Below are 13,114 nucleotides of genomic sequence, written 5' to 3' on the forward strand. Positions count from 1 at the left end.
TGGAGCACCCTCCTGCACCCCAAACCTTTCATCCCAGCTCCACCCCAGAGCCCTCACCCCTTCTGCACCCTAACTCCAATTTTGTGAGCATTCATGGCCCACCACACAATTTCTATTCCCTGGTGTGGCCTTGGGCCAAAAAGTTTTCCCACCCCTGATCTAAGGCCCAGTGAGCGTCTCTGCTGTTTCATTGCTCTTGTTCTCCTCCTTTCTCTTTATTTTTGGCTCCACTTGTGCCTGGACCCCTCCTAGGAATCGCCCCCCCCCCAAGTTTACTGGAATGAGCACAGCTTGGTTGTTCCTTTAGCACTGAACTCAACAAATGCTAAAAAAAAACACCCGCCCCCCCGCAAGTTCCCTGGAGGGATGGCATCCTGTCCCCCTTGCCCCCAGCCCTCCTTCGCACCCTGTTGCTAGGCCTGGCCAGGGCGTAACCCCCGCAGCCCATCAATGGGGTGTGAGAGTTTTACTTACATGGCTGGGCCTGCACCATCCAGTCAGAGCCCCAGGGCGTCGGCACAGGCCTCTAGATCCTTTGTTAGGGGTTTCTAGAGGGCCAGAGCCAGTGCTAGACACAAGCAGACTAAGCAGTTGCTTAGAGCCCTGAACTGCTTAAAGGGCCCCCTTATTTGTGTGTGTGTGTGTGGCAACCAATGGGCTAACACTGCCTCAGGGAAGGAACTGGCTTTGGCCCTCCTCTCAGGCAGATCCCTGCTCCTCGGGCACATTTGTTGTGTCTAACTCGCCCAGCCAAGGGACAGAAGTGGGGTGTCAGTCCAGTGAGCTCCCGGAAACGTGCCGGCCCTAGCAGGGGCTATCTTAGCTCTGGCCTGGCCTCTAGGCAGGGCACTTGCTGGGGGGAGAGGGGGTGACACTCTAGGGCAGGGGTCAGCAACCTTTCAGAAGTGCTGGGCCCAGTCTTCATTTATTTGCTATAATTTAAGGTTTTTCGAGCCAGTCATACATGTTAATGTTTTTAGAAGGTCTCTTTCTGTAAGTTTATAATAAACTAAACTATTGTTGTATGTAAAGTAAATTTTAAATGAAGCATTTAAAAAAAAAATAAAATGCAGAGCCCCTTGGACGGTGGCCAGGACCCGGGCAGTGTGAGGGGCCCTGGCTGTGCCCTGTTCAGAATAAGGCAGATCCTTGGCACATCTCTGGGTTTGGCTGCAGGGGCTCAGGAAGGGCGTAAGCCCCTGGGAGAGCCGCGGCTCCGGGTGGCGCTGATGGGCACAGGCCCCCGCGGAGCTGAAGCAGTGACTGGCTTTGCCACAGCCCTGCAGCCCTGGTGTGGGCAGAGCAGGCAGGTGGGACCCAGGAGTCCTGGTGGCCAGGCTGCAGCTCTAACCACTGGGCACCGTTGCCACGTGTCTGCCCTGCAGTAGCCCGATGCTCCAGTGGCCCCTGTGGGCAGGGCCGGGGCTTGCTGGCCCCCCCTGCGCCCCCGCCCGGCCCCGCGGCGGGGGCAGGTGGGCAGGGCCCGTCGCGGGAGGCGAGCGAGGGGTTAAGCGCAGCCCGGCTCCCGGCGCTGAATATTTAAGAGCCGCGCGCAGGCGGCAGCGCAGCCCCGGGTTCCCCTCGCGCCCCGGACTGGCGAGGCTGGGCGCGAGCCGCAGAGCGCGGGGTGGCCCCGGGCAGCAGCCGGCCGGAGGATGCAGCGCCTGGCGCTAACTTTCCTCGCTTTGCCGCTGGTGCTGCGCGCCGCTCCGGCAGGTGAGCAGCCCCCAGCCCGGGCGGGCTCCAGGGACCGGCCCCGGCTCTCGCCGAGCGGCTGCAGCCAGGGGCGGGGCGGGACGGGGGGACTTGCCTGGGGCGGGACCGAGCGAGCCCCTCGGGATCGGGCCCGGTTGTCGCTCAGGCCCCCAGCGCCCCGGGAATGGCCCCGCGGCGGGAGCGGGACTGGGACTCTGCTGGGGCCCCTGCCCAGCTCGCTTCTCCCAATCTCGGCAGCTACCTGGCCTCGGTCCCGCCTGCTGCTGCTGCTTTTCCTGCTCTTCTCCAGCTGGGAAAGGCCCGAGGGGCCAGAGCCCGGGGCTTGTTCCCTTCCCCCCCCCCCCCACCCCGGCTGTGTGTGGGAGGGTTTAGAGACAGCCCCGGAGAGCAGGGCCGGCTCCCCTCTGTCTTTGTGGGCAGGTGGCATCACCTGGCCTAGGACCTGCCTGCCAACAGCACTGGCGGCTCAGGAGCCTTCCACCTGCTGCTCTCAGCCCCTGGCATTCCCAGCTTCTCTGTGGGCTACAGACAGCCCTGCCCTGCTGAGTGCCCCGGCGTCCCCTGCCACTCATAACCCCTCTGGGCAGGGCAGAGACAGCAGCTGGGACGAGTGGCTTGCCCTGGCTTTGGTGCTGAGCACCACCCGGCTCGGAGGCTTGCCATGGAATTGCTGGCTCCCCCCGGGCAGCGCTGAGCTGCCAGCAGGCTGCTGGCACCAGGATAATGTCAATGGGAGAGGGGGGCTCGTTTCCATAAAGCGGCGTGCCCGGTTGTTTCTTGCCTTAGCGAGGCTGTTTCCTGCCAAGCTGTGGAGAAGCCGCAGCTGTGTCTAGGGATTTACCGGGACTGGATCAAGTGCACAGATTCTGCTCTCCCTGCCGTTGGTGTAAATTCACGGTAACTCCACTGATGTCAGTGAGGATCCAGGCCAGTGATGGAGTTCAGGGGTTTGGCTCATTCTCATTATTAATTAGAGCTGGCTGGAAAAGGTCAGCAAATGAAATTTCAATGAAAGACCAACTGAATGTCATGGAAATATTTGTGATATTTTCCATTTGCAGCCCAGCTGTGCTACTGGCAATAACAGCACTCAGCAGGTGCCTGGCAGTAAGAGCGGTTAAGGTGCCGGCCCGGGATGCAGGAGTTCTGGGTTCTCTGCTACAGGTGACCTTGGGGGAGTTGCTAGGGGCAGAGCTCTGCTTCCATGTAGACCCCATGGCATGCATCCAGAACTGAGTTTTCTGACTCTCAAATTGCTGGAGACCAGGACTCCTGCCCCACCAGGTGAGGAGGCTGCCGGCATGGACTGTGTCCTGCCCGCAGCTCCTGGGTTTGAGCCTGAAGCTCTCTGTGGCATCCTTGTGAGAGGTGCTGGCTTCGCAGTTCTGCAGGCTGATTTGCTGTGCCCAAGCACCACGTAGGCAGGGGCCGTGTGAGCCTTTTGCACTGTCCCACCAATGAGCCTCACACCTGATCTGCAGGGACCATGTCTGGTGTGGGGCAGGAGAGCTGCCTCCACAGCCCAGCCAAGCTTTGGCTTCTCAGCCGGGGATGCCAATAAATGTGTTGCTCAGTGCTGAGGTTACAAAGACCTTCCTCCACTAGGAACAACCAGGCTCCCAACTCCTTTCACTTAAGGCACTGATCAGACCCCAGCTGCTAATATTTTCTGTTTATGGAACTACTGACCTGTGGGACCAGTGCGCTCCAGGCGAGAGGAGCCGTATCTGATTGCTGAGCCTCTGAGCCATCCGCTCCTACTTCTCTTCATCACACGTAGACACCTTTAAATGGTACAGGAGCTGCAGTTGGCCAGACTAGCCTGAAAACCCACAAACCTTGGTGTAGAGCAGAGATGCATCTGAGGTCCGCATCTGGCCCTTCAGATGTTTTAATCTGGCCCTCGATCTCCAGCTGGGGAGCGGGGTACAGGGCTTGCTCGGCTCCATGCATGTCAGGTCTCCGCACGGCTCCCGGAAGTGGCAGCATGTTCCTCCTGCGCGTAGGGGCAGGAGAGGGGACATGCCACTGCTTCCGGGAGCTGCTTGAGGTAAAGGCAGCCCGGAGCCTGCACCTCTGACCGCTCTTGCACCCCAACCCCCTGGCCCAGCTCTGATCCCCCTCCTACCCTCTGAACCCCTTGGTCCCAGCCCGGAGCACCCTCCTGCACCCCCAGCCCCACCCCAGAACCCGCACCCCCAGCTGAAGCCCTCACCCCCTCCCGCACCTCAACCCCCAATTTCCATACCCAGAGGTGGCCCTTGGGCCACAAAGTTTGCAGAGCCTTTGCTCAGCCACTCAGACTGCAAGATGAGGGACCTTGTAGCACATTGCTATGCGCTGGGGAAGCTGCCTAGTGCAGGGTGGGGACCCAAGGGGTCGGCACTGAGATTTCTCGGCTCTCACTGCCAAGTGACTGGTTCCAAGCCATCCCAGGAGGTCCGTGAGTGACTGGAGTCAGGAAACTGCCCTGGAGGCCTGTGGCAATGTATGATTGACAGCTCCAGTCCAGCTCCCTGGCTGACGCTTGCCCCAGTCCAGGCAAGTGTCTGTCTGTTGCATTTGGCACTTCTGGTAGAAGAGCCAAGAACTGAACTGGGTGTAAAGACTGCACTGCCCCTAGGTACAGTCCCTTACAGGTGGGGAATGGGTGTGTGTGTGATGTAACACTGCTGCCACTCTGGCTTTGCCTGACTTGCACCTAATTAGACAACTTCAGAGCCCCTTGAAATTGTGCATTCAGCACCCAGATGTGTCCTCGGTCTGTGTGGCTCAGTGGCTCTTTGCACAGCACCCCACCAGGTCATTGTTCCTTGCCCAAGGGATCAGCAGATGTCCAGTGTCACAGGATATCTACAAACAGGGAAGTTGGCCTGCAGCACAGCTCTGCTCCTGTCAGGACAAACTCAAGCCCCTCCAAAGCACAAGAGGGTTCCCTGTTGGGATCACGTTGGGGAACTGAAGTCACTACTGCAGGAGTTCACAGAAGAACCTGCAAGGGCGATTGTGTTCCTTCTGCTGCCCACTGTGGCAGAGCATCAATGGCCTCCCATAAATGTGCCAGCTGAATCCTCAGGTGAATTGATTGGCTAGTTAGGCTTCAGATTACCTGATCTGCAAATGACCATTTTCATGCTGATGGACAGGTTTTACCACATGCAAATGGAGATGCCGGGGAATGCTCTGAGTGCATTACTGGAGGTTGTTTCAGGTCCAGGTCTTCTGAGTGCAGTGCAGAGAGGACCCGGCTGGAAATTTGTGATCCCACTGTTCTAGGAGCTGCTGGAAATTGAGAATCAGATGGAATTCTAGACTAGCTCGGGCTAGGACAGGTGGGATTAGAGGGTCTGATCCAAAGTCAATGGGAATCTTTCCATGGACTTCAATGGGTTTTGGATCATGTCCATTGTGTGTGAGAGAGAGCGTGTGTGTGTGTGTGTGAGAGCGGGGGTGTGGGGAGTGCTTGGGTGGAATGAATGAATTCTTAAGAAATTGTGAGTAACTGCACAATGGGAGTTTGTAGCAATGGCAGGAGTGTGTAGTGTTCAGTGCTTTGAATTCACCGTGATGAACTTCCTTTGCTGACTGAAGGTGTCACACCCTGTCTACTGCCCCTAAATCGGAAGGACTTTATCTTTTGATAGGATTTGGCAGAGAGGGTTATGGCTAGTCTTGAGCATGTCCGACATCCTCAAGAAACGGATCAAGCTGATGAAAAACATCTACAGCAAGGTGATGAGTGTGGTGGCAATAGACAAGAATCTGATGGAATGGGTCAGGATGACCTAGGAGCAAGGATGCACGTTATCACCAGATTTGGAAGCAGTAGTGGCTGTTGCACTGAGAGATGCAATGGGAGGTGTCAGGTTGTGTGGGAGGACAGTGAACAACTTTATTTTCGCAGGTGATATTGACCAAGAAGGATTTACAGAGAATAGCTGACCAAGTGGATCAGAAAAGCAGAAAAAGTCAGACTGAAGATCAGCACAGAGAAGACAAATTATGGCAACTGGAAGACACGAGGGAGAGGTAAAGATAAAACCCAGAGACCAAGAACTAGAACAATGGAAAAAATGCGGGTACCTTGGAGGTACTGAAGAATGGAAACCGTGAAGATGGCATAAAAAGAAGAATTGAACTAGCCGCTACTGCATTCATAAAACTCTGTAACATCTGGAAGGCCAAAGATATTTCAATCAAAGCAAAAATCAGCACGTACGAGCCAGTTGTCCTGCCAGTGCTGTTGTATGGGTTGAAGTGTGAGGAAAGCCAACGAATGAAAGGTGTTGACTGAAGAAATGGACTGGCTGAGGGGAACACTGAGAGTTTCAAGGCATGTCCTTGTAATGAGGAAACGAGGACAGTCGGTTCTAATGACTCAGTTACTGATTGTGAGAACTTGAACACGAAACAAACCAGGAAGTGAGAAGAAAACAGCTAAGCAAGTAATAAGCCTGTTACAGAAGAAAGATGACGGTGGGTGGTTTGGACACACGGCCTGAATTGACCCAGAAAGTACATTGTACATGGCGATACATACTAGAGTACAAGAAGCTAGACACAGGGCAAGACTGAGGATGCATTGGATAGACATGGTGAAAAATGACACAGAACAAAAAGGTTTAAAGAGGAACAGAGCCGTGAAGCTGGTACAAGACAGAATGTGGTGGGAAGACTTCGTTTGGCCCCATTGTCACTGTTGAGCTGATGGACAGGAATAAAAGCCCAAGGCTGTCCCTAAAACGGGAGTGTTCTTTACACATATCACCTCTAGATCTGGGACAGATTCCTTACAGGGCTCACCTGGGCTTCTCATCCTCCTGGATGTCCGTGTGCTTGCTGTGTGCTTGGCGTGTCCCCTCAGAGTGCATTGGGCGGTAGGGGCAGGGCTGATATTCTTAGATAACTCAGGAGTATAGTTGGCCTGTAGCTATGACTCTTTGCTCTGCCTGAGCACAGCTGGAAGAGAGAGGCACAGTCAGCCCCATAGCGGGATGCAACATTTCAAGCTCACAGCCCTTGGAGGATAGCACGTATTATTGTAGTGCCAGGAGCCTAGTCGTGGCCAGGACCCTGTTACGCTAGGTGCTGTGCAAACCCAGAACAAAGAGACAGTCCCTGCCCCAAAGAGCTCACAACCTAGGCAGTGCCTGGGGGCCGAGGAAGGGTGTTCTCTCCGGGCTTTCCTATACCCCCTGCACAGCTAGGCAGAGAGATACAGAAAACTTCATGTGCCCCCTGGAGTCAACGTGCAAAGCTCTCCGGTACCACGCTGGGGGATGCAGGATAAATGGCGGGGTTCACTCCCCTTTGGTCCGACACAGCCTGAGTTTGCTGTGCTTCCGGGCCCATGCTGAGGGGGTGGCAGGACGGTGCGGCGCATCCTTTGAGATGGCTGGTGACTCTGGATGTATCACTGGGCGTTCAGTGGGACTTTTGCCTGCCTGAGGAAATGGGCCCTGAAAAAACCATGAAGGGCCTTTAGCTTTTCTTGGTGGGTAGAGCAGGGAGCAGAACCGATGGCAAATGGGGGGGAGGGAGCAGAGCCCCCGCTGGGTCTGGCTGTGAGCAACCAGCCGTGTAGCAGCACTGTCCGTGTCGCCCTCGTGAAAGCTGGGCCAGCCCCTCCGCTCCTTCGGGCAGGACAGCGCACAGCACAGGGAAAGCGAGAGCGGGGAGCAGAAGAGTTCCCTGCTCAGGGTGTTTGCAGAACCTTCAGCAGCCAATTCAGCCCCGCTTGACTTGGGGGCTGAGTTAACGCAGCGTCTGCCAGGGCTGAGTTTGGCCATCGGAGCTCAGAGGAGAGACACTTCTCCCGCATGCACCGAGGTGACCGTGTCGCCGTGTGCCCGTCCCCGTGCCTCGCCCCCCCTGAACCCCGGCTCCCTGGGTGCCCCTTTCCATGCACGTCCCATCGGTGCGTACTCACCACCCTGGGGAGCCTCTCCCTGCCCGTCCTCCACATCCGCCTCCTCATTCCTTGTATGCCCCCCAGCCTGGGACACCTCCCATCCAGCTTCCACCCTGCACAGTCTTTCCCCACACGCCTCCCACCCTGGACACAATGAACCCACCTAGTCCCCTGCCTGAGCAGTGATGGCCTGGAAGGGCAGGGTGCAGACTGGACAGTGCTCGGACGGGCTGCTGGTGGGGAGGGGAAGTGCTGGCTCCAGTCACTTGCCTTATTTTGCATTCCCGCCGTGTGCAGTGCTGCGCTTCCCTGCCGCGCTGAGGCCGTGCTGCAAATGAAGCAAGCGCTGTCGGCACAGAGATTGGGGCCAGCGGGGCACTGACCCTGGTTAATTGCTCTGGTGTGTCTCGCTGGAGACCTGAGCAGTGAAGAATGTGCCAGACGGGGTTACGTGAATGATCTCGAGGCCTTGTCAAGGCAGGCGGCTCCGGGCTTACGGGCAGGGGCCATGCTGTTGGCGAGGCGGGTGCTGCATGCCCTGGTGCCTACCAGCTGAATGCCCTCTGCTCAGGCGCCCCTAGGAAAATGACTATTTCGCGGGGCTCAGAGCACGTCTCGGCCCTGCGTGCTCAGGTGTGGAAATACAATACGAATTGTGCCGGAGGGGGTTTTTGACTCTTTGGCTCTTGCGTCCAACAGCTGATTTAATCTTTGGGAGGGGCGGTGGCGTAGGCAGAGGGGGGGCCCGGGATAACCCTCCACCTCCGGCCCAGGACCCGCCCCCACTCCACCTCTTCTCTCAAGCCCCCGCCCAGCCTCTTTCTGGCTTCCGCCTCCTCCTCTGAGCGATGCCAAGAACTGGTGGGGTGGGGTGGGCTGGAGCCGGGTTTCTCATTGCTGCTGGCGCCAGGCCCCCCGCTACCCTCCCAGGCTGCCCTGGACCCCGTCCCATGAAGCGTGGGGCCCAGGGCGGTTGCCCTGATCCATCCTATGGACGGGACAGCTCTGGCTGCAGCCAGGGCGAGGGAGGTGACAGCCAGCTGTGTGCAGCAGGAGGCGAGTGACCCCAGTGGGCCCTGGCAATCGCACCCTGCACACTTAGTAACAAGCCTGTTCCATCCTGTTCTGTGGGGAGAAGCTGGAGGAGCCCTTGCTTTCCATGGCAATTTGCCTTTGCTGGGTCTGGATGGTGATACTTCAATGGGGCAGAGTGATGTACAGTGTGTGAGAGCCTCAGGGTGCATTGAAGAGATTTTCTCAGTGCCCCAGCGCGGGATGTTTTGAAGTTTAGGTTAAAATTGTGATCTGTCTTTGCAATTCTCAGTCTTCCTGGTCCTGCTTACAGGCTAGGGGGCTCTGTAGGGAAGCGTGTGATCAGAGTCCGTTCTAGAGCAAGGTGGGGTGAGTTGTGACTCTGTTTTTAGGGAGCAGCCTGTTCTAGCTTCCTGTGTTTTGGGGTTCCCGTGTGGTGGTGGACCGAATTCTAAGCAGTGTTATGGTGCACCTTCCGGCAAGCGTATTTCTGTTTTTAGCAAACTTCTCTGCGTGTATGCTGTGAACAGAACCCAGAGCACAGGGGGATTAGTATCATGCACCCTCTGCTGCAGGCTAGCCTGTAGCTCTGATGGGCTCTGGTAGGTACTTACCTTTGCAGTTCTGCAGCACAGTGCCTTCTCTCGGCAGAGATCAAAGTGACTAACGGGTATAGCCTCACAACCCTCAGTGGAGGTAGGGAAGGATTGTTATCCTTGCTTGATAAATGGGCAAACTGAGGCACACAGCAGGGAAGGGCCACAGGGGACCTGGCTGTGTGTTCATGACGTTCAGCGTTTGGAGACAGCTGAGGTCAGATTTGTGCCTGAGTGATTGCACAGCAAGGCAGCGTCAGAGATGAGAGTAGAACGCAGGAGTTCTGACTCCCAGTACCATGTGCTAACAACTAGCCAACATGGCCTCTTTCACTGTGCACTGCAGGTCGCTGATCCCCTAGGCCTAAGCTCATGGAGATGGCTCAGGCTGCCACTCCACTGCTGTGTGTGTGACGGGGGGAGGAGATGGCAAGTCACTGGGGGCAAGGGCAGCTGTGTCTGGGAGGGGTGGGAGGAAGCAGGGCTTGGGAGATGTAGAGGCCCCAAAGGCAGGAGATCAACATTTCCCCAAACCACCTGCACAGTTCCTTGCGCCCAAACTGAAATTCACCCCCACCTCTGGCTCGGGGGACAGAGGTCCGGGGAGCAGGAGAATGACTGAGAAGTTTCAGTGCGTTGTCCCAGAGCTTAGGAGAGAAACAAATCAGCCACAGTAACGAAGCTGGGGCAGGATTCATTGCAGCCTTGGGGACTGAGTGAGAGTTTAGCTGCAGTAAATTAGAAAATGATGAATACGGGGCGGCCTGCCTGCCAGCTCGGCAGTTTCTGAAAAGAGAACAAACAAATAACCAGTGGATTTCCTTGGAGACAGTTGGGTGTGTGTGTGTGGGGAAGTTAAGGGGGGGTAAGAAAAACAGCCAAGCTACCAATAACCAGGACAAAGTGAGAAACAGCAGCACAAATTCATATGGATAGTTTTGGGCCAAAGACCCCAGGACTAGAGAAAGTGGCTATGGGTGGCTCTCGGGTTTGGAGAGAAGACTAACGAAACCTGCGAAGGGACATGCAGAGGGAAAGGAAGGAAACAGTTTGCTTTAACACGGCGTCGGAAAAGGACAGCGTGGAAGGTTGGTTGACACTTATCTATTGCTGTAGGAGCCTCAGACCAGGAGGTTTATTCCCCAGTGCCACGGTTAGAAACGAGGACTGTAGGTCCTAATGACTCAGTTACTGACTGTGAGAGCTCAGCAAGAGAGCTTTCTCCTGGGGGGACGTGGTTCGCTGCAGCAGCCAAGGTGGTCACCTCGTTAGCCATTGAACCATGTATGGGTGATGGGTGGGGTGGGTGGTAGAACCTTGAGGGTCATGTGAGCCCGTCGTTGCTGGATTTGAAATACGAGGGCTGGCATGCTGTGACTGCTCCTTACTGAGTTTTAATCATGTCCTTGTTACCTTGTGCTGCCCCACCTGTTCTCTCATTTTGTACTTAGCCCCTGCCCCAAAGAGCTCACAACCCGGTGTGCGTACACACAGTACTTTGTGCAATGGGGCTCTGACTCAGGCCTACTGTAATATATGAGTATCAAGAGTAATGGGATGTTAGAGAGACCCCATGGCCCAGCTGGCATGGCACCAGCATGGGAAACAGCCCTCCTGAGCCTTGTTCCCGTCTCTGCCACTGACTTGCTGTATGACCTTGAGCAAGTCCATTAACTCTCTGTGCCGCCATGGAAGGCGCTTTGCTGTCTGTGGATGAGAAGCGCTAAGCGTGGTGGGAAGGAGAAAGGGGTGTCTGGAAATGTAATGTGGAAATATGTGAAACGAGCCGTGAGGGGACTATCGCCGAGTTTTTCATCTTGATTAAATCCAGAGTAAACACACAAAAGGGCAACAAAGGCCAGGCTGCTTAAGTGGAGATGTAAAGAATAGGACAAGCAATTATAAGGAGGTTAAAAATACAATCAATCTGCTCAGGGAGAGGATTGCGAGAGCTATAAAAATAAACAAAAGCAGGTTCCAGGGCTAATTAGAGGAGCAAAAGCTAATATTGCAGGCTGGATTGCAGCGCAGATCTCCGCTCCTAGGAAAGGTCCCCTTAGATCTATTATTAATAGGCAGAAGATAAAAGGGAAAATTGGTCCAGTAAAAATGATGATGGGGAACTGAACACAAGTGCTAAGGCGAGGGGGGATTTTACGAGAGCTTGTTGCTGGCTTTATGGGATGGGAAGAAGGCAGGGAAATGCCCGAGACAGGAAGGCATTTCTTATAACTGGACAGGAAGCTGTTGCCTCCTATTCTCCCCCCTCCAGTGTGTCCTCCCCAGCTCTCCTCCTAGCCTGTCCACTTCACCCGCTTTTCCCCCTGCCATAGTCTGTCCTCCTCCTCTACCTGAAAGTAGCCCTCTGGCTGTCTCCCACCCTGCCGGGATGGGAGAATTCTTTACTAGCCAGAACCAGGGCATGTGGAGCCCTCGGAGGCTGCCACATCCCTTTCACCTGGCGTACAGGGGCTGGAGCAGGGATGAGGAGCTCAGTTCCTGTCTCCTGCCTTCTGTCTGTCTTGTCTGCTTTGATGGTGAGCTCTTTAGGGCAGGGATTGTTTCTGACCATGGGTTTTCCCAGCACCTCTCACAACCATGCCCTGAAATCAGGTGTGACATCTAGGCACTACTGTCATAATAGCGACGATGGTCATTGCCAGATAATTAATTTAGGACGACATGTAAAATGAACTGTCCCTAAAGAACAAGTAGGGGACTAATTGGAACGTATGCAGATTGCTTACCCTGCATCACAAAACCCTGATGTGTTCAGAACTGACAGGGAGGATGATGCTGGAGAGTTGGTGGAAGACGGGAGAAAAAGCACAGAGAAAACGAAGTAGGAGTGATCCTGGCAATCGCCAACCTGCAGATCTTCCTAGTAAAACGGCGCAATTGTTATAAAGTGGGGACTGAATCATGAAACACCTAGAGATAAGAGAACCATAGTTCGTGAGCACTAAGCAGGATGGATTCAAGAACAGATCCAGCGTGGTGAACTAGACTGTGTTCCTTTGATAGCAGGACAATGGTGTCAGTGGATGAAAGGCATGCAGACAACTGCCTATTGTGTTTGACGGTCACTAAAGCACGTTGATATAGGGTCTCCTGAAATCTTGCTCTCACAATTAATTCCAACCAGACTGGCCAGGATTAGCGACACAGATCCAAAACCGTGGCAGCACTATAAACAAAGCAGTGATGAATGGCAGCGTATCAACCTGGCAGGTGATTCTAGTGCGGGTACTGCAGGGATAGAGGGTAGATCCAGTTGAATTAGCATCTTCTACACTCATCTGGAAGAAGGGGTGAAAAGCACATGATTGAAATGTACAGGTGATATTTGGGCGGCGTCGCAATTGCTGCTGAGGACAGAGAATTAACACAAAGGGATCTCGAGAGGCTAGAACTATGAGCGTGATCTATACAAATGAGATTCAGTTTAATCTGTATCGTGTGTGTGTGTGAGAGAGAGAGAGAGAGAAGGGCCTGGGCAGTTGCTGTAGGCTGCAGGGAAGAGGAGATCCACAGTTTCATGAAGTACAAGAAGGGCTCAAGACCATCAGTTTTGAGGCAAAACTCCCCTGGTGGTGAATGGAATTAGGCCTGTGGAAGGAAGACAGGCTACAGCCCAAAGTGCTCTTGGACTGAACCCTCTGGTGCTGCCCCGCGAGGCTCAAAAGCAACGGGGGTCTTGCGTGAGAGGTGTTTGCTGTTGGGTAGCTCAGCCCTTCCTCGTGCCGCGTCTCAGACAGAAGATGCTGAACGGTAGGAAGCAGCAGGCCAGCAGGATGGGCCTGGTACTGGATGCCGGGATAAGATTTAAAATGCTCGGTAATAAGGGATTCTAGTAGGT

General features: G+C 55.0%; 1 protein-coding gene across 3 annotated transcripts in view; it reads left to right on the forward strand.

The window, feature by feature from the left end:
- The first annotated feature begins 1,575 nt into the window (after positions 1-1,575).
- The window catches only part of LOC120386242 (carbonic anhydrase 15-like), a 29,762-nt gene continuing 18,223 nt past the window's right edge, over positions 1,576-13,114 (forward strand). For all 3 annotated transcript variants that reach the window (XM_039505354.1, XM_039505353.1, XM_039505352.1), the window contains exon 1: positions 1,576-1,716. In XM_039505354.1, coding sequence (XP_039361288.1) covers positions 1,656-1,716 — 61 coding nt within the window. In that variant the 5' untranslated portion in view covers positions 1,576-1,655. The remainder of the gene's footprint in view (positions 1,717-13,114) is intronic.

The sequence above is a fragment of the Mauremys reevesii genome, linkage group 18 (assembly GCF_016161935.1).
Source record: "Mauremys reevesii isolate NIE-2019 linkage group 18, ASM1616193v1, whole genome shotgun sequence".
Taxonomy (NCBI): Eukaryota; Metazoa; Chordata; order Testudines; family Geoemydidae; genus Mauremys; species Mauremys reevesii.